Here is a 22,201-nt window from a genome sequence, read left to right on the forward strand (position 1 = left end):
ATGCTTGTAAGATCCTCTGCATTTATTGAGACATGCTAAGGAGAATTTACAGATCTGGGGCTCAATAATTTGGTTCAGATGTCAGCAGGCCACATTTTACCTGTTAGATCTTAGGAATGGACCAGTTAGATCTTAGGAACGAACTAGGTGAAATGCGGAAGTCTCAAATTCTCTATTCCTAACTTGACAAGCTCTGTACCAGGAAGACCAACCTTGATCAGGACCGGAAACAAGGGCAGCACCGTTGTCAGATGTGAAAAATACGAAGGTGTTGTTGCTTATGCCCAGCTTTTGAAGGCGACTCAGTATTTTCCCAATGCTGTCGTCAATTTCTCGCACGGCATCACCATACCTGAGAGGCAGGGAGAGCAAATGGCAAGCCTGTCAAGTGGGGGTGGGGGGTGTTTTGTCTTTAGGACTTGTAGATTCTGTAATATGCAGCGGTAATATTTATTTATCTGTAAATAGTTTCCAACACACTGCTCTTAAAGCTGCTTACAACAAAATAATACATTATAAAACAACCCCCCTTTTTAAATCAACCAGTTCCAAAAATAGCAAGGGTTCAGAAAAAGTGTTTCATTTACAAAATAAATTTTATAACAGACTACTAAGGGCTGAGGATACTGGTACTGATAAGGAAGATGTCACTCTTTATTGGTTTTAGGCAGCTATTGCTCATCTATTTGCTAATTGTTTACAACAGCTTATGAGATCCCTGCTTATAGGATTCCCATTTGGGCACCTGGCTGGACACTGTGAGAACAAGATGCTGGACTAGATGGGCTTTTGGTCTATTCCAGCGGGGCCCTTCTTCTTAAAGGTCTTAATACCAAGCTTTTAGTATTTCTTTTAGGTACTGTAGATATTAAGTATTCAGTGGTTTTAATGTGTTGACTTTATGTAGTCAGTATAAAAGTTAGCACATTATATTGAATTATATTGTTTGTAAGCCACCCTGGAACGTTTCTTAATGAAGGGCAGTATAAAAATGTCTTAAATAATTGGAAAAGGAATGAGTTATTCTGCATATTTGTTTGGGCAAAAAATGTTTCTTTCCAGTTCTTCAAATATGGAGTCTTTTTGGGAACTTAAATGTGTAAAAGCACATGCATGTTTACTCAGAAGTGAGTCTTACTGTGTTCAAGGGGGCTTACTCTCAGGATTGGGTTTTTTTTCACCCTGACCTTGGAGTAAGCTCTGTTGAATGAAGTGGGATTGAATTCCGGTTAATATGCACTATTATTCTAGCAAAAGCTTGAATAGGTCAGAGTCCATGCTGTCAAGATGCATGAGACATTCAGGTCAATTTTAAGATATCATAAACCTCTTTGTTTTTGCTTTAACAAGACGGCTACCCACCTGGAATTTACAAATCTTAGTTATGTTTGGGGAGGGGTATGTTGGTTGTTAGAGCAAAGCTCTTAACTGTTTTTAAAAGTTTTATTTGTTCATAATTAACACATTAATTATTAGGTATTGTTTTTATATATAGCTCTTAGTTATATTCAAGTGGTCACTCGGTATCACCAAGAGAACTTTCAGATGTGCTCCCAGAGAAGCTAAAAATCCAACAGCAAGACCCACCCACTCTCACAAGGGAAGCTGCTGATCACCACAAAGCTGGCTCCCTTCTTTCTGATTTGGGGGCCTTTTGAAAGCCCCACTCCATTTCAGCTGGTCATCTTCACTCAGCACAGAATGTCCTCAAAGCAAAACTGGCATGGATGGTGAGGAGAAGAGGAACCACAGAGGAAGCGTGTGTGTGGACAGGCACACACACAGATTACTTGAAAGTTGCAAAGGAAATCTTAGTGCAAAGGATGGGGGGGGGGGGGGAGTCTACCAAATTTCTTAATCTCTGATGCTGGACACATGTTCCTGGTCTAAGCCCTGGTGATTCCTGGCTCAAATTAACCTCTATAAACAAAATTGGAGAGGGGAGGGAAGACACCATCCACTAAAAACACCGTATTTACTTGAGTCTAATGAACCATCAAATCTAACATGCACCTCAATTTTCAGAACCTTGAAACAAAACAAAAAAACCCTATTTGGTGGCAAATGTAAATGTGCCATAGAATCTAATGCGCAGCTTAATTTTCGTAATGTAATTTGGCCAAAAAAGGTGAGCATTAGATTTGAATAAATACGGTATGCAGAAAGTTACCAATCTACTGTTTAAATAAATAAATAAATAAAATGTGGCCATTTTAAACGTTTATTTTTGGTTTTGCTTCGGGGTCAGTTGTCAGAAAATGAGAGTCTAACTCTTCCCTCCAGGTTTTTTTGGGCTGTACACCTTTGATATGACAGCTTTTATGCTTGGCTCCCTGGCTAGATAACCCTCAGATCAGCTTTGGTCTTGCCTCCAGACTGTACCCAGGTACCAGAATCTTTGATCTCAATCAATAGTTGTCAACCCTATTTGCTTTGGATGCAAGACTTTTATTTCAGATTGCAAGAGAGTCTTCAACCGAGGATAAACACTCTCAAAGCACCTGCTGCTCTTTAATGCTCATAACACATGTACTTTTAAATTTGTAAGTTGTGATCTCTATTGTCAACCGCCACTGTTCTTGGTTTTCTTCTAGTGCTTTTCTTCTAGTGCCAGAAAAAGGAGAGGAGGAGGAAATGATACTTCAGCTCAAAAAGCGACTTACAGCCCTCGTTGGCTAGTGCCCAAGAACTCCCTGGAGGCATACACAGGCGCGTGAGTAGCATCGATTGCCCAATACAGAAAGAACGGCTGTTGGCTGGCATGCTGTGTGCTAATGAAATCAAGGGCTTCCTGGAAATGACAAGAGAATCAACCTTAAATATGGCCACCCATGCTACATATGTATAAGCAAGCAAGCAGAAAGTGCCTGTGGGTTTTAAAGAACGTTTTATCAGAATACAGAGTACCTGTAAGTACATTTGAGTTAGGTTGGCTTCCCCCGTCTTATGGTCAATTTTTACATCTTCGTAATACCTAGAAAGTTTTAAACAAAAAACAGAAAACATGTTCCAGATGTTTTACAGGATATGGCAGTGGCGGAATAAGTGCTTTGCTCACCATCAGTCCCCTGGGAAGTTGGCAGCGAGTCACTATGTATTAGGAAACGTTACTCCATGTACGCAAACCATGAATACAATCTCAAATAGCTCTGCTCTGTTTTGCTGAGGATTGCTTTTTCGGCTATTTATCTTATCTAGTTTAATCCAGCTTTCCCCAACACTGGGCCCTCCAGATATATAGGAGTACAGCTCCCATCATAGCCAGCACAGCCAATGGTCAGGGGTGGTAGGAGTTTGGAACCCAACAACATGCGGAAGCTGTTCAAAGTATCTGGAGGGTACAAGGTTGGGGAAAACTGCATTAATGGCAGAGTAGTAGATAATGCATAGAAGGGACGCGGGTGGCGCTGTGGGTTAAACCACAGAGCATAGGACTTGCCAATCAGAAGGTTGGCGGTTCGAATCCCCACAACGGGGTGAACTCCCGTTGTTCGGTCCCTGCTCCTGCCAACCTAGCAGTTCAAAAGCACATCAAAGTGCAAGTAGATAAATAGGTACCGCTCCGGCATGAAGGTAAACGGCGTTTCCGTGTGCTGCTCTGGTTCGCCAGAAGCGGCTTAGTCATGCTGGCCACATGACCCGGAAGCTGTCTGCGGACAAACACCAGCTCCCTCGGCCTATAGAGCGAGATGAGCGCGCAACCCCAGAGTCGGTCACAACTGGACCTAATGGTCAGGGGTCCCTTTACCTTTACCTAGATAATGCATAAACAGGACCTTTTCCACCACTCATAAGCACACTAGACTGGGCAGCACCACAGACAAAAACACATTTAATGCCACACAGAAAGCAATCAGAGGCACTTCTTAATATCTCTTACCTTTAAATGGAGACATACGATATTTCTGTAGAGGAAAGCATAACTTAGGAGGGGCCTTCAGAGTGATTTTCTCAGGAGTAACATTGGCTGGTGGATTTCAGCCAAAGCTACAGCAGAAAAGTAAGCCAGTTTGGGGGGGGGGCTGGTGTTTCCTAACTTCCGAGTGATTAACTCTGCAACCTTGTCATTGTTAATGGAGTTCTCATACATAATTCACTGCATATGGCAGCTCCTCAGGGGGTACTGCAAGCCCGCTCTGTGTGCGTATCAGGTGGTGTTTCCATCACTTCACCTCGGGTGCCTGGTGTGTCTCAGTGTGGTGGAATTTCTGGAAAATGCAGCCCTGCAGAGGTCCTTGATCCAGAAGCCTAGAGCCCCCTGGCCTCTTACAGGGGGGAAAAAGGCAAACGCCAGCATGTTATGCTCTGCTGGAAGGAAGGAAGGAAGGGCAGCAGAATGGAGCCCTAGGCCCTCTTCTGTAGCAGAGCTTAAAAGGAGCCAGAAAAAGCAGAAGAAAAGCAAAAGGCAACAAGGTACAGGTGACACAGAAAAGCGGCTACCTGCCAATCATTTCCCAGTCCCTGTAAAAAGGGATGTTAGGTGCTGCCTTGTTATCGTAAGGTCCAAAATGGCAATTAGGGGATCCAAACCACTCATCAAATCCATGCCTCAAGGGATGGAACTCAGGTCTGTGGCCAAGGTGCCTAGAAAAGATTAAGAAAAAGAAAAAACCAGTCAGAGATGCATAAGAGAAGATCAATCACCCTATCAGCACTGCACAAAAAATGCACTGTAACGAAGAAGCTGACAGATGTAATAACCCATGGTTAAGAAATAGACAATGAAAGGCCCACAGCTAACTAATTCAGATAATTTGCCTTTGGGGGCTTCCTGGTCCATCACCTGTAACCTCCCAAAGTCCCTTGCTGGACCATTTCCTCTGCTGAACCCTGAATAGCACTTATCAATAGTAGTTTCCATGGCTCAAAAATATGTGGAAAATGTAATATACCCTTCACCTGATACCCTTCAGATTTTCTTGGCTACAAGTACCATCAGTCCAAGCCAGCTTTGCTGTGCTAGCTGCAGCTTATGGCGGCTGTTGTCCAGAACATCTGAAGGGTTCCAGGTTGGCAAAGACTGATGGAACCTTGTGCCATTTCCAGAGCCAGAGCAGGCATTGAAGCTAGCCCACATAGTTCCTTATCCTGCTCCATAAAGAAAAGAGGAATGATGATGGCAAATGAGAAAATCGAAGCCAACATGCTTAATTTGTATAATTAAAGCTTAAGGCGGGTGCTGGCTTTTCAGTTTTGGGTGCTCTTAGAGAAAAATGATTATCTGGATCCAATCCAGTCTGAGTTCAGGCTTAGCCTGAGGATGCACAATTAACTAGTGGCTAGGAGCACCTTTTACCAGCTTTGGCTGGTGTACAAGCGATGATCATTCCTTGCCATTCCTGGACAAAGACAGCCTGGTTACAGCAACCCATAACACTGGTAACCTCAAGACTGGGTTACTGTACTGTAATCTGTTCTACATGGGGCTGCCCTTAAAGCTGGTTCAGAAGCTGCAGGTACTGCAGAATTTGGCAGCTAGACTGCTGAGCAGAGCTGCCTGCTGTGACCATGGGATGCCATTGTTGAAAGAATTGAACTGGCTGTCAATTTACCACCAAGCAATATTAAAGGGTTTTTATTGACATAGGCCTGGACACTTGAAGTATGTTTTTTTCCCATGCTGAGATTCTCAGATGAGGAAGTCTTAGTTGTGCCTCATCTTGCCTAGGGCCATGGTGTGACAAGCCTTCTCTGTTGGGTAACAGATCTCATGGAATCATTTCCTCCCTGAAATAAGCTGCAGACTCTGGTGCACTTTTGACGCCTGCTAACGACTTGCTTTTTCACTCAGGCATCTGCCGGTTTTTAAGACCAGGTATGTGGCAATATGCTTCATTGTTTTACTGTGGTTGGTCATATCGCATTGTTTACTGAGTTACTGTATTTTAACATGTTGATTTTATTTTTGGAATCACGTTGAAGGAAAGTATACCTATTTAAATGATTAAGTCACAGAATTCAGATTCTTTTGGGGGCAGAGTTTTGACCAGCTGGCTAAGCATGGAAGATTGCACCAAACCATGTGACAAGTGGGGTGGGGGTGGGGGTGGGGGTGGGGCAGGCACTGGTCCTCTACTTGCCCAGCACGGCCCACATTGCGCTGTTTTTTTTTTGTGGGGGGAAGCACCACAAAAAGACAGCCTGCAGAGTGAAGAATGCACTGCATTCCCTCTTCTGCGCTGCACCCCTTTACCGACTGGCAATGACATTCAGCCCTAGAAACAGGCTGACACAACAGGCGCCAGGTCTAACCAATCCGGTGCTTCCTACCCTCACAAGAGGAACTATGCTGCAAGCTCAGACTTAATTAGCTTTCTGCTATGGCTCTGAGGTTGTTTGAGACTTGCTGCTTTCCAGATAACTCCCTGGAACCAATCTGTATCTGTGCTGTTTATTTCCTTTCCCCAGGTGTATGAATTTACATTTATTAGCACTCAGCTGCATCCCATTGCCTGCAGCCCACTGAGCTGTATTTTTCTTCTTCGGCAGTCTGCTGTTTGGATTTGCAGCAATAAATAATTCACGGGTGTGGGTTCATTTGCTTTCTTTCCTAGGATGGTGCTTCTAGTGGCAAACAGCTTGATCATCAGTGAATGTTCGCTAGCTTGTTGGCAAATCCCCTGAAATATATGCATCCTTTCTTGGCCTGTGTTATTTTGCCCCTGTTTTTAATCTGCCCTTCCTCCAAGGAACAATGTCACCCCGCTGCCCTTTTATCATCAATGAGGTGCAACGTAAGTTGAGCTGCCAACCAGGAGTCACATATACTGTACTGCCAAGCAAGGTGTTTGAACCCAGGTCCCCCTAGACTCTCTATTAACAATGACCCTTGAATCTGCTCCCCAAACTAATGGGAAGAAAATGCTCGTGTAGGTGCTGCATTTATTAGCTGTATTATCCTGGCCTGACATTTTTTGCATGACACACTTTATCTCCAGAAAGATTTGTCTATTAATTCTGTTGCAGAATGTGCTACTTGAAATTGGGGGAATCCAATGTGGTGCCCTCTAGATATTGGTAGACCACAACTACTATTGTCTATGACCACTGGGCCCTGCTGGCCGGGACTGGCGATCCTTGCTTTAAATTTGTTACAGCGGCAACCAAGGCCAACACACTTCAAAGTCAGAACCTTTGGGTCTGTGTATGGTTGCCTCATATGGTGAGCCACTCAATTACACACTGACTTTATCTGCCCAGGCTGGTATTTTGAATCCTTCAGGGCAGAAAACCACACAACAGGGTTGCCTGTTCCAGTTAAGGTCTTCCTGAACTGCAGTGTAATTTTGCATCCTTTTGACCATTCTTCAGTCCCGATTTCTGGCTTGTTTCTCAATTCTGCCTCCTGGTTTCTCCTTTAGTCCTGGGCTTACTCTTTGGTCCTGACTACTGGCTTCAACCCGCAGCTCCCGGTTCCTGGCTCACTGCCGAGCCCCAGCAGTGGCATCCTTTGCCACAAAGACTTGCACATGCGATTTTACAATGCACTTTGATCTAAGAACTCCCCAATCCTGAGTCGCCCCATTAATAGATCAGGGAGGTGGCAGTGTAGCAGCAGGTGCTAAAGCCACAGAGTAGAAAGGAGGAGGTGTGTCTTTTAGGTTAGAAGGTAAGACCAAACTATGGTCCTTAAACACACAAACATTTCAAACAGAAGAATCCCCTTAAGGAAAAAGTCACAAAACCCTGCCTGATCCACGAATCTCTTCATCAGCAGTAAATTCATACACCAATCTGGGAAGTCAATCGTCAGGGGAGCAATAGGAAGAGAACAGTCATCTCTGTCTCTCTCCTTTTTTCTTCCAAAGTGGCTCAGAAATCACACTTTCCTCCTCAGCTGCTGTGAGGCTTTTCTTAACAACCATGATTTATATAAAAGAACCATTTTCAGTGGCCTTGCCGTTACCTTTGTTAACACCTGCGCCAGCACCACAGAGGTTTGTCATCAATTTCAATGATCCAACTCTTAGCTCTTTTAAAAGAGCTCCTGGGATACAGCACAAGCAGATTGTGGGTCAATATTTGTTCAGTAGTTCCCGGTTTACCCTCTGCCCGCCTAGATTATGCTATGACTCCTTGGAAGAGTGCTAGCATCAGTCCTTCTCTCCTTAGGGAAGGGAATGCATCTCTGAAGCCACTCAATAACTCTGCTATTCAAGCAGGATCAAAAAGGAACAGCTTACAATTTAGGCAGAAAGTGCCATACCTCAGAGATTAACATTTTGCAAGGGCCAAAGATAAACGATTTGATGACTGCTTATGGCATGCTCTGGCAATGCAAGTTTGTAATTTCTTATGAAAATAAGTGCAGCATGTTGCCTCTATTATACGATAGTCCTTGGGTCTAAAATTAGTCACAGCAGGTGGTGGGGGGACGATTCCCTGCCAAGATTTCTGAAGACAGAAATCACAAATTAAACCAACTTATTTGAACTCTGATTCTCTCACATATAAAGTAAGCCATACAAAAAAAGGGACATATTCAAAAAGAAGCTTTACCATTTGCCAACGATCTTATTGACATAGCCGGTTTTCTTCAGCAATTCTGGAAGGAGGAGCTCAGAATCTGGGATGCCCCCTGTTATGACCTGGGGGGTGTAGGCTGCATTAAGACAAAAACACTTCAGCCAAATGAGAAGGTTTGCAGGTGGTAACATGATTTATTAACTGTACAGTGGTACCTCGGTTTAAGAACAGCCCTGTTTACGAACTATTCGGTTTAAGAACGCCGCAAAACTGGAAGTTGTTGTCGCAGTTTGCGAACTTTACCTCGGTCTAAGAATGGAAGCCTAACGGTGGAAGGGCACCGGTGGCGGGAGGCCTCATTAGGGAAAGCATGCCTCGGTTTAAGAATGGTTTCGGTTTAAGAACGGACTTCTGGAACGGATCAAGTTCGTAAACTGAGGTACCACTGTACTCAGTAAGAGGCCTCTTCAAAATCCAAGTGGGATTGGGGGATAGGGCAAGACAGGCCAGAAAGACAGGTAGATTAGGGATTAGCAGGATTTAAGTGAGGTGTATCTGATACGGTAACCTCCAGATGTAGTGGACTACAACTTCCATCTGCCTCTGCCAGCATGGCCAATAGATGAGGATGATGGGAATTGTGGTCTAAAACTGCAAGTAAGGCACCAGGTTGGGGAAGACTGATCTATAATTTATTTATTTCATAAAATTTATACGCCACTTGATTGTAAAAAAACAACCTCAAAGCCATTTACAAAAAAGATAATGCAATAAGATTAGCAATAAAAACAATTAACAATGATTTAGAACATTCAAAAAATTAAATCAACAATAAACTAAAAATAGATTAAAACATGTGCCATCTTCATTCTAAATATCTGGCCCAAATTGCACCAAACATTTGAGGACATTTCAAGTAACTGTCTCTGTGTCCATTCAGTCTCATGTCTAAAACTTTATTCTCTCAACATCAGGTTCCATTGCAGTGGTGTAGCTAGCCATTCAGGTGCCCGGGGCAGGGTGAGTGGCCCATGGGGGCAGGGCAAGCTGCGCACCGTAGGGCAGCTGACAGGGAGGCAAAAGACAGAAGCAAGTCCCACACTGCTGTTTTGGGCAGTGCAAAGCCTGCAAGCACCTGAGCCACCGTGTCACTCCCAGAAGAGACGTGTGGCTTAGGCGCGCTGCAGGCCCCATGGTAAGTGCCACCCCCCGCAGTGTGACACCCAGTGCCCCCCCCCAGCTATGCCTCTGTTCCATTGATTCCCAAGGTATTTCTTAAAGCAGAGAGCCAGTCAATTGTTTTTAGAAACATGAAGAATGCAGAGGGGCAGGGAACAAGCCAATATGGCAAACCTGCTTGCACCATGCACTGAGATGCAAATTTGCCCTCTGGCTCCCTCACAAGTAAGTGGAGGAGAGCTGCTTCCTTTTTTTAAAAAAATAAATAATATTTATTAAGTTTCCAACAAATTAAACACAACACTACAAAAAAGCCAAAAAAGAAAACATACAATACAATACAATACATAATAAAAAAGAGAAAAACAAACAAACATAATAAAAGAAACAAACAAGACAAAACAGAACAAAACAAAAACCATTTAAAATTTCAATTTCAACATCTTATCTTTCTTTCCCTTATTTCCTCAACCTCCTCACACCTCCCTTTTTGTATTCCACTTCTGTTAATTGTTTCAGCAATTCCTTTCCATCTTCCTCTGTTTTCTATCCTATAATTATCTTAACGCATTCTAACCATATTTTTCCCTTTAAAGCTCAATTAATCTATTTATACTTAATTCCAATACCTATCCATCTTCCCCTGTTTTCTATCCTATAATTATCTTAACACATTTTAACCTTATTTTCCTTTAATACTCTATTAATCTATTTATACTTAATTCCTTATAACATTTCTACTGAAGCCATATAACTTCATTCCAACGTTCTTCTAACATTCATTAATTTTACAATATTTCTATAAATAATCTTTAAACTCTCCCCAGTCTTCTTCCACCGACTCTTCTCCCTGGTCTCGGATCTTGCCAGTCTTTTCCGCCAATTCCATCTAGTCCATCAACTTCATCTGCCATTATCCAACACTTCAGTGCTTCCAAGAGACAACCATTCCCTCAGCCAGCAAAAAGCAGATGGTTCACAACAAAGTTTAGGGGTCTGGCAGGGCAGGTCCACCTCCTTCTTTAGCATCCGTCAATATCTTAAGTTTTACTCGAGGCTTCCTGCCCTGCCAAACAACTCCAAAAACATCCCTCTGCCACCTCCTGATACAATCCATCCCATCCATCCATCCATTTGCCCTCTGGTTCCCTCACAAGTAAGTGGAGGAGAGCTGCTTCCTTTGCTAAATGGCTTCTGTGTTCAATGAGAGGCAAAGCACTCTGCTTACAAAGCACTTTAGATAATGTGAATGTGGTCTGTTTGTGCACATATCACCTGAGCAGGAGAGTCCACTTGTGGTTCTCTAGATAGCAGCTCCCAGAATTGTACCCTGGGCACTGAACTGAAAGAATGGGCAACTAACAGGCCAACCCCCCACAGGAGCTGAAGGATACAGACTTAATAAACTTGGTCCCACTGACACTGGCAGAGCATTGGACAGAACACTTTTGCCAGAAGTCTAAACTGATCACTTGCAGACAGATTTTCCTCTCCTCCTCCCATTTTGGGTCTCCCCCTCCCTCTCTCTCTCTCTCTCTCTCTCTCTCTCTCTCTCTCTCTCTCTCGGTTCCCCCCAGCTGAATGAAATTAGGCTAGGAGCTCACAGGTGCCCCCCTGCTTTAAAGCATATCTCAGTTTTCTGTTCATTCTATTGTTCCCAAATGAGAAAAACTGCAGCCTGCAGATCAGGGAGGTATCACAGCTGAATGGCTAACAGGGTCAGCCACCAACATTGCTGGTAGTTAGGAGGACTAAAATAAATTCTTTCTAAAGACCCTGGGGATTCCCTGCCTCAGTACATCAGTGGCAGAACACATGCTCTAAAGACTCAACCTTTGATGTTGCTCTTTAAAAATAAGAAAAGGGAAAAGTAGGCCTGCAGTAAACTTCTCCCGAAGCCCTGAATAGCCACCAGTCATCAATGCAGACAGTAACAAGCTACATGGTGGATTGCTCAGAATTAGGTGACAAGCCCCCTTTCATGCCTCAAACAAACAAAGGACATGCAGATCAGGCCTCAGACCCTTAGCTAATTTTAAATGCATGCATTCTTCCATACTTCTTATGGACTTCTAATATACAAGCATCCCTCCACTGTCAGCTAAGAGATGAACACCCACACTTGCCAATATGCAGCACCAATCCGGAGCTGTAAATGTAAGCTCTAAAACATATGGTCTCCTACAGCATCTGCCATTTTGGAACAAACAACCCTAACACCAACTAGATCGGCCGCAAATCAGCTCAAGCTGGCACCTCCCAACAGGAGCGCTAGAGCAAAGCACTCATTGTGGACAGCTTGGTAGTGCCCTCCAGACGCCCTTGCCTGGCTTAGTAGGAAGAACATATTTCTATAAGAGTGTATTTCAAACATATTGCTAACCTTCCATAATAACATGCAACTCTTCTCTTCACTCCACCCGCCTTTTGCTGAATCTTAATTAACCTATCCAATAAAACAACTTCTTTAGCAGCAAAAGCAAAAACAGATTTAACAACCTGAGCACTAGAATTTGTACTGTAGCAGGAACATTTGGAGACATTCTCTTTATGCAGGAAGTCTTAGGTCTGCTTCAGGCTACTATCTGTATCATAGTTAAGATGATCGCAAGCAAGCTTTCATAAGCCTCAGGCTTTCACACTTGCCCTCTTTGCATGCGAGCAGAGAAGAGAGAATGCTTCTGCTTTCCCTTTAAAACAAATTGCACTTCTCTGTTGTGTACAAATTCAGGGAACTATGGTTTATTCTGACCCTGGTTAGTTAACAAAGCCGACTATTAAACCATGATTGATTGATTTGTTTTAACTAGTTAGAATGAACCACAGTTCCTGTAGTTTGTCTATAACAGGAAACTGCAGTTTGTCCTCAAGTGAAGAGTGGAACCTTTTTCTCTCCTCAGTTTGCATGCAGAGAAGAGGCAGTCATGACAGTCAGTAACACGTGCAGGTTCATTCAAGATCCTATAAACCCTGTTAGCTGGACTAGCAACACCAGGCCTATTTGTTTGCAATACAACCCTGATTCTAAGCCTGGCAATTACTTCCATGATCTCAAAAAAGATTAATTTCTGAGTAAATGTGCTTAGGATTGCAGCCTATTGTAAACTGCCTGGAGGTATATATACATTTTGTTAAGGAAGGAAGGAAGGAAGGAAGGAAGGAAGGAAGGAATAAATGTGTCTTTAGTGGGGGAACTTGAAGCAAGACCCCAACATTTGGGTTGCAAAAGTAAAGGCTCATTTGCTGGAAAAGAAGGACATACCATTTCTGGCATGGGCATTTGTGGTGTAGAAGCCATTCCTGATGGGGAGACGACCAGTTAAGAGTGCTGCTCTTGCTGAGGAGAGAAAAGCAAGGGGTGGGGGCACACAGAAGTAACTGTATATATGAGTTGGGCGACTTTCTTTTCTTAGACAACATCCTTCCTGCTTCAATTTTACTATTTCATCACATCCAGTTACCACAATCTCAGTCCGTGTGGCTGGGGGATAGCTTGGAGGCATTTCGAGGAAACAGTTACCAGTATTATAAGGTCCTCCAACATAACAATTACTGCTATTATTTTTCTTTAAGAAAATGTGTTCCTAGGGTATTAGGTTCTAGTACTGCTACTATTATTTATCAAAGCACATTTGATTTGCAATCTTAATCTTTAGAAGTTGAAGACAGCAATTTGCCTAATGTGATTTCAAGACAGAGGTACGATTTGTACCAAGCCCAACTCTCCACCCCCTAGACAGCACTGCTTCTCTAGAGCTTTGGAGTTTACTCACATGGAGAACAAAGGGGGTTGGCAGTGTAGAAGCTTGGGAAAAGCATTCCTTCTGCAGCCATCTGGTCTATATTTGGGGTTTCTTTGGAAGGATGCCCAAAAACACCTAGGTCACCCCAGCCCATCTGAAGAAATACCAGGACACAAGACAAATAAACGACAATTAGTTGAAAGGACTAGGGTACATTTTTATCATTCAGCTATTTAAAAACTTTACTGTAGCATCCACCACTGTAATACCCAAGCACATTGTACAATGATTTCCACTGCTCAGCAGCCTGTTTAACGCGAGCAGCCTTTTCAGCTTCATGGAAGCAACATGGATTATTGCAGGGCAGCGAAGGGGAGAGAACAGTGTCAAGTGACCTTCAGAAACACAAGGAACAGGTTAGTCACCATTTCCAGTTTTGTACAATAGGAGGTGTGCTGGCAGCATCCAGCTGACAAAACACACTATGGGTGAAGCCAAGAAGCAGATCACGCCATCCCTGGCAACACCTCTGTGGGAAGAACTGCATCACATTTTCAGAAACCCTTCTGTATGAAATGTCAGGCTGGGTCAGATCAAAGGTTCACAGAGTCCAGTATTCTGTCTCTATCAATGGTCAGTCTGATGCCCCAGAGAAGCTCAAAAGTTGAGCAAGATGCAAATAAGCCATTCACTGCTGTATGCTTTCAGTGACAAGCAATCACAAATATGCTGCTTCTGAACACAGAAGTTCCATTTCTAACTGTAAAGACCAATAGCCATTGATAGACCAATTCTCCATGATTTCCCCCTAATCCTCCTTTCAAATTCATGACCCCAACTTTGTGAGTGAATTCATTCTTAACACAAATTATGTATGGCTTGATGAAGCAAGTTGTTTTGTGGTAGTTGCATGAATCCCCCCCTGGGATGGGGCAAAATCAAGAGAACTTCCAACCTTTTGGAAAATGGCACCATACCTAGCTTGTCCTTGCTGGCACCTGCAGCTAAAACACTCATTCCTGCTTCAACTGCAACTTTTTCTTGACACATATTTACTGAATATAATAAGGAAAGGAGGGTGAGGGGATGAGAACCTTTTTGTAGCATAGGAAAATACTCAAATCAACAGGAGCCCCCTTTTTAAGGGGAAAAAAAATTACACCAACAATTTCAAGCAGCTAAAAACAGAGTGCAAAGAGTAATAGCCTGAAACTAAAAAGAAATGCAAGAAACACATTAGAAAGCATTTTTCTAACACTACGGTCAGCAGAGCAGTGGAATAATTTCCCTAAAATGGCTTATGAATCACAATCACGAGGTGCTCAAAAACAGACCGAGGCCCCAGACCTGAACTCTTGTAGCAAGTTCATATTGCTAAGCCTTTTACTGAGACAAGCAGTGTCCACTGTGCACAATCCTCCTCACTTCAGTAGGACTAAGCAAGTTTGTGACCCTTGTATGAGAGATAGTTTTTTCAAGTGTTCGAAGTGCGCACTCTTATATGACAACAGCCCTGTAATACTTGGGTCTTTTATTCGCATATGTCAGATGTGAAAGAGTAGCTTACTGAATCTCATATGGACAACTATATTGGTCTGTGCTGAAAGAAATGCAGTGGCGCAATAAGGATAAGGATTGCAGCAGCTTAATACATATGTTAGTCTTGACTAAGGCCACATAGTGCATTGATGGCAAAGGAAATCCAAAATGGTGACGTTCAGATTAATAGCACATGAGTAGTTATTTATTACTTCTTGCCAGCAATAAAGGTGAAAAGCGAAAGGATTGCTCCACTTGAGACAAAAGGGAGAGGAATATCTAAACACTTGATAGAAGCTGCAGAATAGGCAACCTTGCGCAAAATTTCCAGCTCAAAGAACAATGGTTCCAGCTGCTAGCTCTCTATTTATGAATGGTTTATACTGTCCTTTGCATAAGCCACAGGGCAGTTTACCACAAGGCAGACAGTTAAAAATCCATAAAAAACCCAATCCTTTAAAAACACATAACAAAAAAATCACTGCTGAAACCCTAAAAAAAAATGTGTCCTAACTAGCCACCTAAAACCACTGAGAAATTAGGCCAGGAAGGAGAGGGTTCCATTGAAAAGGCCCTTTCCCAGGCCCCCACATCATGTATTTCATACAATTTATTCTTTAGAAATAAACCTCATTTATTTAGAAATGTACTTCACACAACTTATTTGTAACACACCATTCCTCCACCACCAACACAATCTCTGCAAAACTTGGCAAACTCCAAGCTGGCCCAGAAGCCTATTCATACATTTATGGTGTTTCCCTCCTATCTTTCATCAGGACAGTGTCATGTCATCTTACAAAAGAATTACAGCCCAGCTTACATACCAAGGCAGGGATTATGCATCAAACTGCAATACTCCAGCAGATAAGCCATTTGCCTCAAATGAGCATCCAGCACCCAAAGGAACATTTTTCATAGCCTTCCTGCCTACTTCGTGCCACATAACTGCTTTGGGACACCCCTCCAACACTCAAAACCAGTCCTTAAAGAAGGTTTGTGGAACCTGATCTAGGCTGCAGACCAGGTCTTCATCTCTCCAACTCCTCATGGGACAAATTCTGTCACAATGACATAAGGTGATAACTGTTGCCACAAAGGGCTTGCAAAGAGATGTGTGTGGTGTGTTAAAGTGCTGCTGATCAGCAGGCTTGTAGTCACTGGCTATCAGTTGATAGCTGGTGCCTTTGAAGTTGCTTTCTGTAGGAATCAGCTATGTAATGGAATTCTCCATTAAGAAATCGGTTCTGCAGTAAATCCAGTCATGTCTTGACTACTGAAATATGCCAGGTGTGTGGCAAGTGGGCATGGTGTAGGGTAAAGAGCCTCCCAGGCCAAATTTGGCCCATGGGTTGGAGGTTCCCCATCACTGCCTTAAAGGGAAACCATTCCTCTCTCTTCCATCTTGTGGAAGGGGTGGAGAAACTGTAACTCAAAAAGAGGTTTGAAGAGCTAGGTCAACAAGTAACCGATTACTGTATTATTTTTGCCCCACTACCTTCCCCAGGAAAACCTGGTCTTCAGCACTGAACAAATGACAATTTGGGCTTTCCAGAGATTGCTGTTTGCTCCAATTCAGTGGCAAAGAATGTGTTTTCATGAGGAAAGTGCCAGGACAAAAAAAAAAAGGGTTCAGACACAGTGCTTTAAAGCATGGGCCCGTGCCTAAAAATGCAGCAGAAAGGGAAGTCTGGATGAGACCTCATTGTAATTTTCAGCCTAACTTACCTCACACAGAGTTGTTGTGAGGATAAAATGAGTGAGAGAAGTATGTATGCCACTTTGAGCTCCTTGGAGGAAAATATAAACATAATTTTAATAAATGTAATAATGTGCAAATTGGCCCCCAAAGATAAAGCACCATAGTGTTTTGAAAGCAACTGATATTACCTTGAATGCCTCAGTGCCAAAGGTCAGCTCTTCAGACACCGGGATATCAGAGCTTCATGGTAACTCTTCCTCTCTATCAAAATTCAGAATGGAAGCTCCTTGGGGCAGGGAATTGTCTTTTGACCAACATTCATTGATGTGGTGGTGCCTGTATATATGTGTGTTACCATTCATGTATATTCATGTATATGGATGGTATAATCCTAGAACTAGGCTTCTGTTAATTTACTGGAGCCATTTTCTAATACATATCACACTTATTTATTTAATTGATTTCTATCCTTCCTCTCCTCCAAGGAGCTCAAGGGGGCATAAGTGGTTCTCCCCCATCTCCTCATTTTATCCTCACAACAACACTGTGAGGTAGCTTAGGCTTACAGGCAGAGGTAGTTTAGGCTTACAGGCCAAATGTCACCCGGAAAGTTTTATGGCTGAGGGGGAATTTGAAGCTTGGTCTCTCCGCTCCTGGTCTTGACTCTCTAACCACTGCATCACACTGTCTAATGCAAATTCATACATCACACACACATACATATATATGCACATTGTTTAATACAGTACACACACAAAAAAACTACCAGTGTATGTGTAAATGACAGACACCCCCACATATACACCCTCTCAAATGTTTCACACCTACCAAATGGGCTCCACAATGGAAGCAATGCTACTCTCAGCACCCCACTTCCTCCAAGAAGCAGACCCACCCAGCGCTCCCCAGAGAGGTGGCCCCTTCCCAGGCTCCCTTTCTCCTCCTGACCCCTTTTCCTCACGAGAGGAGGATGCCCCCTCCCCACTTGCAGGAACCATCCCTCCTTCCCCTGCCACCTCCCCTTCCCAGGCTCACATCGTCCATCAACAGCAAGACCAAGTTAGGGGGTCGTGGTAGAGTGGTGTTGGCGGCCCTGCCCAGGCCGCACAGGCCCAGCAGCAGAAGCAGTCTCGTCTCCATGGCAACCACTCCAAGCCCACCGCGAGTCCGAAAAAAAGTTGGGGAAGAGGGAACAGCCCAAGGGGCACGTGGGAACACTCAGGGTAACTAGAAAGTCACTACCGGTTCTCCATTGAACGCGCTGAGTTAAAGACATGGGCGGGACTCAAGAGGGAGCACTTTAGAAAGAAGGAAAGAGCCCACGCCACACTTTTGGCATATGGTATAGTTTTAATTATATGTAGTAACCCACCCACAATATGGGAGTTTTGTAAATATAGGTGAAATAATTGCTCCTGGCCCCGCATATGGCGGCAGCGGATATGCTGTTCAAAAAAAGCTGGAAGTGGGAGGAGACTGCCTGGTAACCCTCGCCTGCAGTCTCTATGTAGGAACAAGAGTCTGGGCCGGCTCATTCACTCGCGTCTGAAGAGAGTCACGTGCGCAGAGCCGCGGAGGCGGAGCCGTGGTCCGCTGGGCTCATTGGTTCTCCGATCACGTGAATGTAAATACTGTAAGGGCAAAGATGCTGTTACGTGAAAGAGGGAGGGACGAAGCGAACCCACCAGTACCCAAGATGGCGGTTTGTATTGCTGTGATCGCCAAGGAGGTGGGAGACCGGGCAGGGGCAATTGAGGGACGGGGCGGCGGGTGGGGGAGGGAGAGAGGAAGGGTAAGGGTGGGGGAACACAAGAATTGCCTTCAGACATTCCTGGGAAGCCGTTAACCGGGGAATGAGGGTAAATCCTCTCTTCTGCTACTCTACCCCCCGCAAAGGGTACGTAGCTAGTTAGTCTATGGAACTCTCTGCCACAAGATGTAGTGATGGCCACCAACTAGGATTGCTTTGAAAAGGGGTCGGACAAATTCATGGAGCAGGAAAAGCTATTAATGGCTATGCTCTTTCTCCACTGTCAGAGGCAGGTTGTCTTTGAGTACCAGTTGCTGGAAACAGCAGGATGGGAGAGGTGCTCTTGCATCACGTCCTGCTTGTGGGGCTTCCCATTGGGGCATCTGGTTTGCCACTTTGATAACAGGATGTTGGACTAGAATCAGCTTTCTCAACCTTGGGTTTCCAGATGTTGAACTACAACTCCCATCATCCCTAGCTAGCAAGGCCAGAGCTCAGGGATGATGGGAGTTGTAGTCCAACAATATCTGGGGACCCAAGGTTAAGAAACACTGGTAGATGGACCAGACTGAGCCTGTCAGACTCTTATGCTATGTTCTTAAAGCAGGGCTGCGATCTTTGGCACCTTCTGAGGCTGACACCTCAGCAGGGACTACTGCTGATTCCTGGAGCCCCCAGCTCCTCCCTTGTTGTCACTTCCCATTCGGTTGCATTCAATAAGCAAGAAAGGAGTAACAGCTGCAGCAGCCTCTGTTAAATTTGCACTCTCTCTCTCTCCGGGCAGTGGTGCAGGTTGTGCATTAAAGGTAGAAGGACAAGTGAATGGGTTGCAATGACAACCATGATGAGGAGCTGGTTTTCGTCAGGTTTTCTTCTCCTTTCCCAAGTAATAATCAGGGAGGGGAATCAGGGGAGGAAGCAAAGCACCTAATTCATATATGAACTGTATGTGGAAAACTGTCAAACTTTTTGGGCACATTCTTGTCAGTACGCCTTTGAGCCGATGCCGACGACTGGGCTCAAAGGCTGGTTCTGCCCTGACTGGGCTAGGTGAACTGGAGCTCTTCCAGAGAACTTCCACTCCTGGAAAGCATGTACTTAAAAATGTGACCTTTGCTTGGGGATTTGAGTTCTTCCAGCTGTGAACCAGTTGTCGGGGGCTTGCACCTGGTTTGACTGAGATAGGTGTCTGATTTGGATTCTGTGTTAAAATCGGTCTGAAAAGGTACTACTTAGAATCCTGTTGTGGGAGAGGGAATTAGAACTGCGTAGATCAGTTGGATCACTTCATAGTTCAGTAACTTGGTGGTTTGTTTTTTCATTCTAGAACTATCCTCTGTACATCAAGAGCATTCCGACAGAAAATGAACTGAAGTTCCACTACACAGTCCACACGTCTCTTGATGTTGTGGATGAGAAAATCTCTGCTATGGGAAAAGCTCTTGTGGACCAGAGAGAGCTCTACCTGGGGTTGCTCTACCCAACTGAAGACTACAAAGTGTATCTTAGATGCCTTTTGGGTTGAAAGAGGAGTTGGCCTAGATCACATTCAAGATCCCTTCCAGCTCTGCAGCTATGTGATTGTTTCTTAGGTTCCCTTCTTGCAGTCTTGCTTCATTATTCCAAGAGAACTTAAAGGAGGGTAAAGTTCTGATCACAGCTGGGCTGCAGCACCTCAATTTAGTTGGATCTGTTGCTGTTTAGTTTTAAACTAGTATTGTGTGCTTTGATATATAGAGAAAGGTCATAGCTCAGTAGTAAGGCACTAACTTTGTATGTAGAAGGTCCCAGATAGGGGCATTTCCAGGTAGAGCTGGGAAAACTAGAGAGCTGCCAGTCAGTGCAGGCATTACTGAGCTTGATGGACCAATGGCTGACTCAGCATAGGCAGTCTCCTATGTAGTTTAGAAGTTAAACAGCGGTTAAGGCTGCATGCAACTGCTCTGTGGCCTTAAGTCTGTGCAGTCAACAGCCGCTACCAAGCAACTTGTTCATCCAGTTGAAGGACAAATCTGGAATGTGATACCACAGGAGCCCCTGGAACTGAAATCTAAAGTCGATTGGTTTAAATAGGGTGTGGGTTGGGCTTGCAGAAGGAGTGACAGTGCAGGGAGCTGCTGTGTATTCAGTCTGAACCCAGTTACATGTGGGCAAGCTGCTCTTTGCTTAGGAAGTGTTTAGCATAACCCAGTTGCTTTGTGTTTATTTGTTAAGGGCTCAGTGATGGAGCACAGACTTATTTGGCCTCTCCAGAAAAGGCTGAGAGATTCTTGTCTGGAGCCCTGGAAAGCTGCTGCCAGTCAGTGTAGATCAGTGGTAGCTAAATTGTGCCCCCCACCGCAAATGTTGCTTAACTATAACTCCCATTGTCCTCAACCACTAGCTATTCTGGCCAGTGCTGATGTGAGCTGGGATCTTCAGGAGGGCTTCAGATTAACCCCCCTGGTATAGACAGTACTGAGAGATGATGGACCAATGGCCTGACTGTGCGTGAGGTGGATTCATATATTCTTAAAAATAGACCTTGACTGCTGAAGCAGATATGGCTACGTGACCAATTCCAAGGTGAAGTTTGTGATGGTGGTGGATTCTTCCAACACGGCACTCAGGGACAACGAAATCCGCAGTGTAAGTACAGGGCAGCTGCAGGGAGCCAGTCAAAGTAGAACTTCCTTCTGCTTACTCAAGACTAATTGATGCCTACATTCTGGTCACTGAAGTGGTTCTTCCCTTTTCAGATGTTCAGGAAGCTGCATAATTCTTTCACAGATGTCATGTGCAACCCCTTTTATAATCCTGGGGACCAGATCCAATCCAGGTGAGCAGGCTGGTGAGAGTACCTGTCTCTTTGGAACTTAACTAGCTTTGTTAATCTTACAGGGCTGTTGGAAGCTTTGTCTTTCCAGAATCCACTGAACTATTCTAGTGGCATTTAGCAATATTATCCTGAGCCTCTCCCACATCTGCCCTGCAATAGTATTCACCTCGTTTCCCCTTCCAAAATCATGAAATCATGCCATAAACCTTCCTGTCAATTAAGATCTTAGAAGCTCCCTCACTGGGTGTTCCCGACTTTCTGGAGGTACAGCAGGTAGCTGCTAAAGAGTGGGCTTCTTGTGGATTGTACCCAAATCATAGAACTTCCACCTGAGGCATTTTGCCTGGTTGGTTGTTTACTGTTTTTTAGATTAGCCTTTCTCAACCTTAAATCCCCAGGTGTTGTTGGACTACAACTCCCATTATTCCTTGCCAACATGTCCAGTGGTCAGGGATGATGAGTTTCCATGCGTACATAAGAAAATATGAGTATGCTTGTAGGATGGAATGAGACAGGTGAAGCAACCTGCTTCGTTAAATGCTCTCTTGGATATCTGTGCTTTCAAATCTGCTTGCAACATTGAGGAAACTGTTTTAAAGGCAACAGTGATAGATGTACCGCTGGCAAGCGCAGCCATATAAGTGAAAAGCTGCCTTTTTATTGCTCCATTATCTTAGTTAGCTGGTCTGTCTTTGATGAACCTTTGCCCTGCTTCTTTTAACACTACCTGTCCCTCCTTTTCCAAGGGCCTTTGACAACATGGTGACGTCCATGATGGTGCAAGTTTGTTGAAGCTTCTGCCTCTTCTTCCAGCTGATTTACCTGAGACAACTTGCCCCACTGTACAGAATTGTTTGTGTATATTCTTCCTTCCAAAATCCCACATTGTATAATAAACTCATTAACTAAGTTAGTCTGTGCTTGTTCACCAAGGTATATGGAAGGGGATGGTTGTAGCCATACCATGAAAAAGTTGAGGAAAAGCCCCCTCTTGCTAGCAAGAT

General features: G+C 44.1%; 2 protein-coding genes across 6 annotated transcripts in view; one reads left to right on the forward strand and one right to left on the reverse strand.

Moving 5' to 3' along the window:
* GALNS (galactosamine (N-acetyl)-6-sulfatase) overlaps positions 1 to 17,952 on the reverse strand; it is a 52,546-nt gene extending 34,594 nt beyond the window's left edge. The window contains exons 1-8 of one of the 4 annotated variants that reach the window (XM_081203810.1): positions 17,665 to 17,946; positions 13,419 to 13,542; positions 12,908 to 12,982; positions 8,500 to 8,602; positions 4,441 to 4,584; positions 2,908 to 2,974; positions 2,664 to 2,791; positions 213 to 352 (exon numbers count right to left, since the gene is read on the reverse strand). In XM_081203810.1, the coding sequence (XP_081059936.1) occupies positions 213 to 352; positions 2,664 to 2,791; positions 2,908 to 2,974; positions 4,441 to 4,584; positions 8,500 to 8,602; positions 12,908 to 12,982; positions 13,419 to 13,542; positions 17,665 to 17,769 (886 nt within the window). In that variant the 5' untranslated portion in view covers positions 17,770 to 17,946. Of the gene's footprint in view, positions 1 to 212; positions 353 to 2,663; positions 2,792 to 2,907; positions 2,975 to 4,440; positions 4,585 to 8,499; positions 8,603 to 12,028; positions 12,051 to 12,907; positions 12,983 to 13,418; positions 13,543 to 17,664 lie in introns of those variants that run through there. The other 3 variants (XM_081203812.1, XM_081203811.1, XM_081203813.1) reach the window with 3 other exon arrangements.
* Positions 17,953 to 18,212: 260 nt separating this feature from the next.
* On the forward strand, positions 18,213 to 22,110 carry TRAPPC2L (trafficking protein particle complex subunit 2L). 2 transcript variants are annotated; one of them, XM_081203817.1, is made up of 5 exons: positions 18,213 to 18,331; positions 19,707 to 19,879; positions 20,920 to 21,007; positions 21,118 to 21,197; positions 21,944 to 22,110. In XM_081203817.1, exons 1-5 carry the CDS (start codon positions 18,275 to 18,277, stop codon positions 21,987 to 21,989), a joined length of 444 nt encoding a protein of 147 aa, XP_081059943.1. In that variant the 5' UTR covers positions 18,213 to 18,274; the 3' UTR covers positions 21,990 to 22,110. The 2 variants fall into 2 exon arrangements, with proteins under 2 accessions (XP_081059943.1, XP_081059942.1); XM_081203816.1 differs by having other exon boundaries at positions 18,217 to 18,358.
* Positions 22,111 to 22,201: the final 91 nt, after the last annotated feature.

The sequence above is a fragment of the Podarcis bocagei genome, assembly GCF_964188305.1.
Source record: "Podarcis bocagei genome assembly, chromosome: 7".
Taxonomy (NCBI): domain Eukaryota; kingdom Metazoa; phylum Chordata; class Lepidosauria; order Squamata; family Lacertidae; genus Podarcis; species Podarcis bocagei.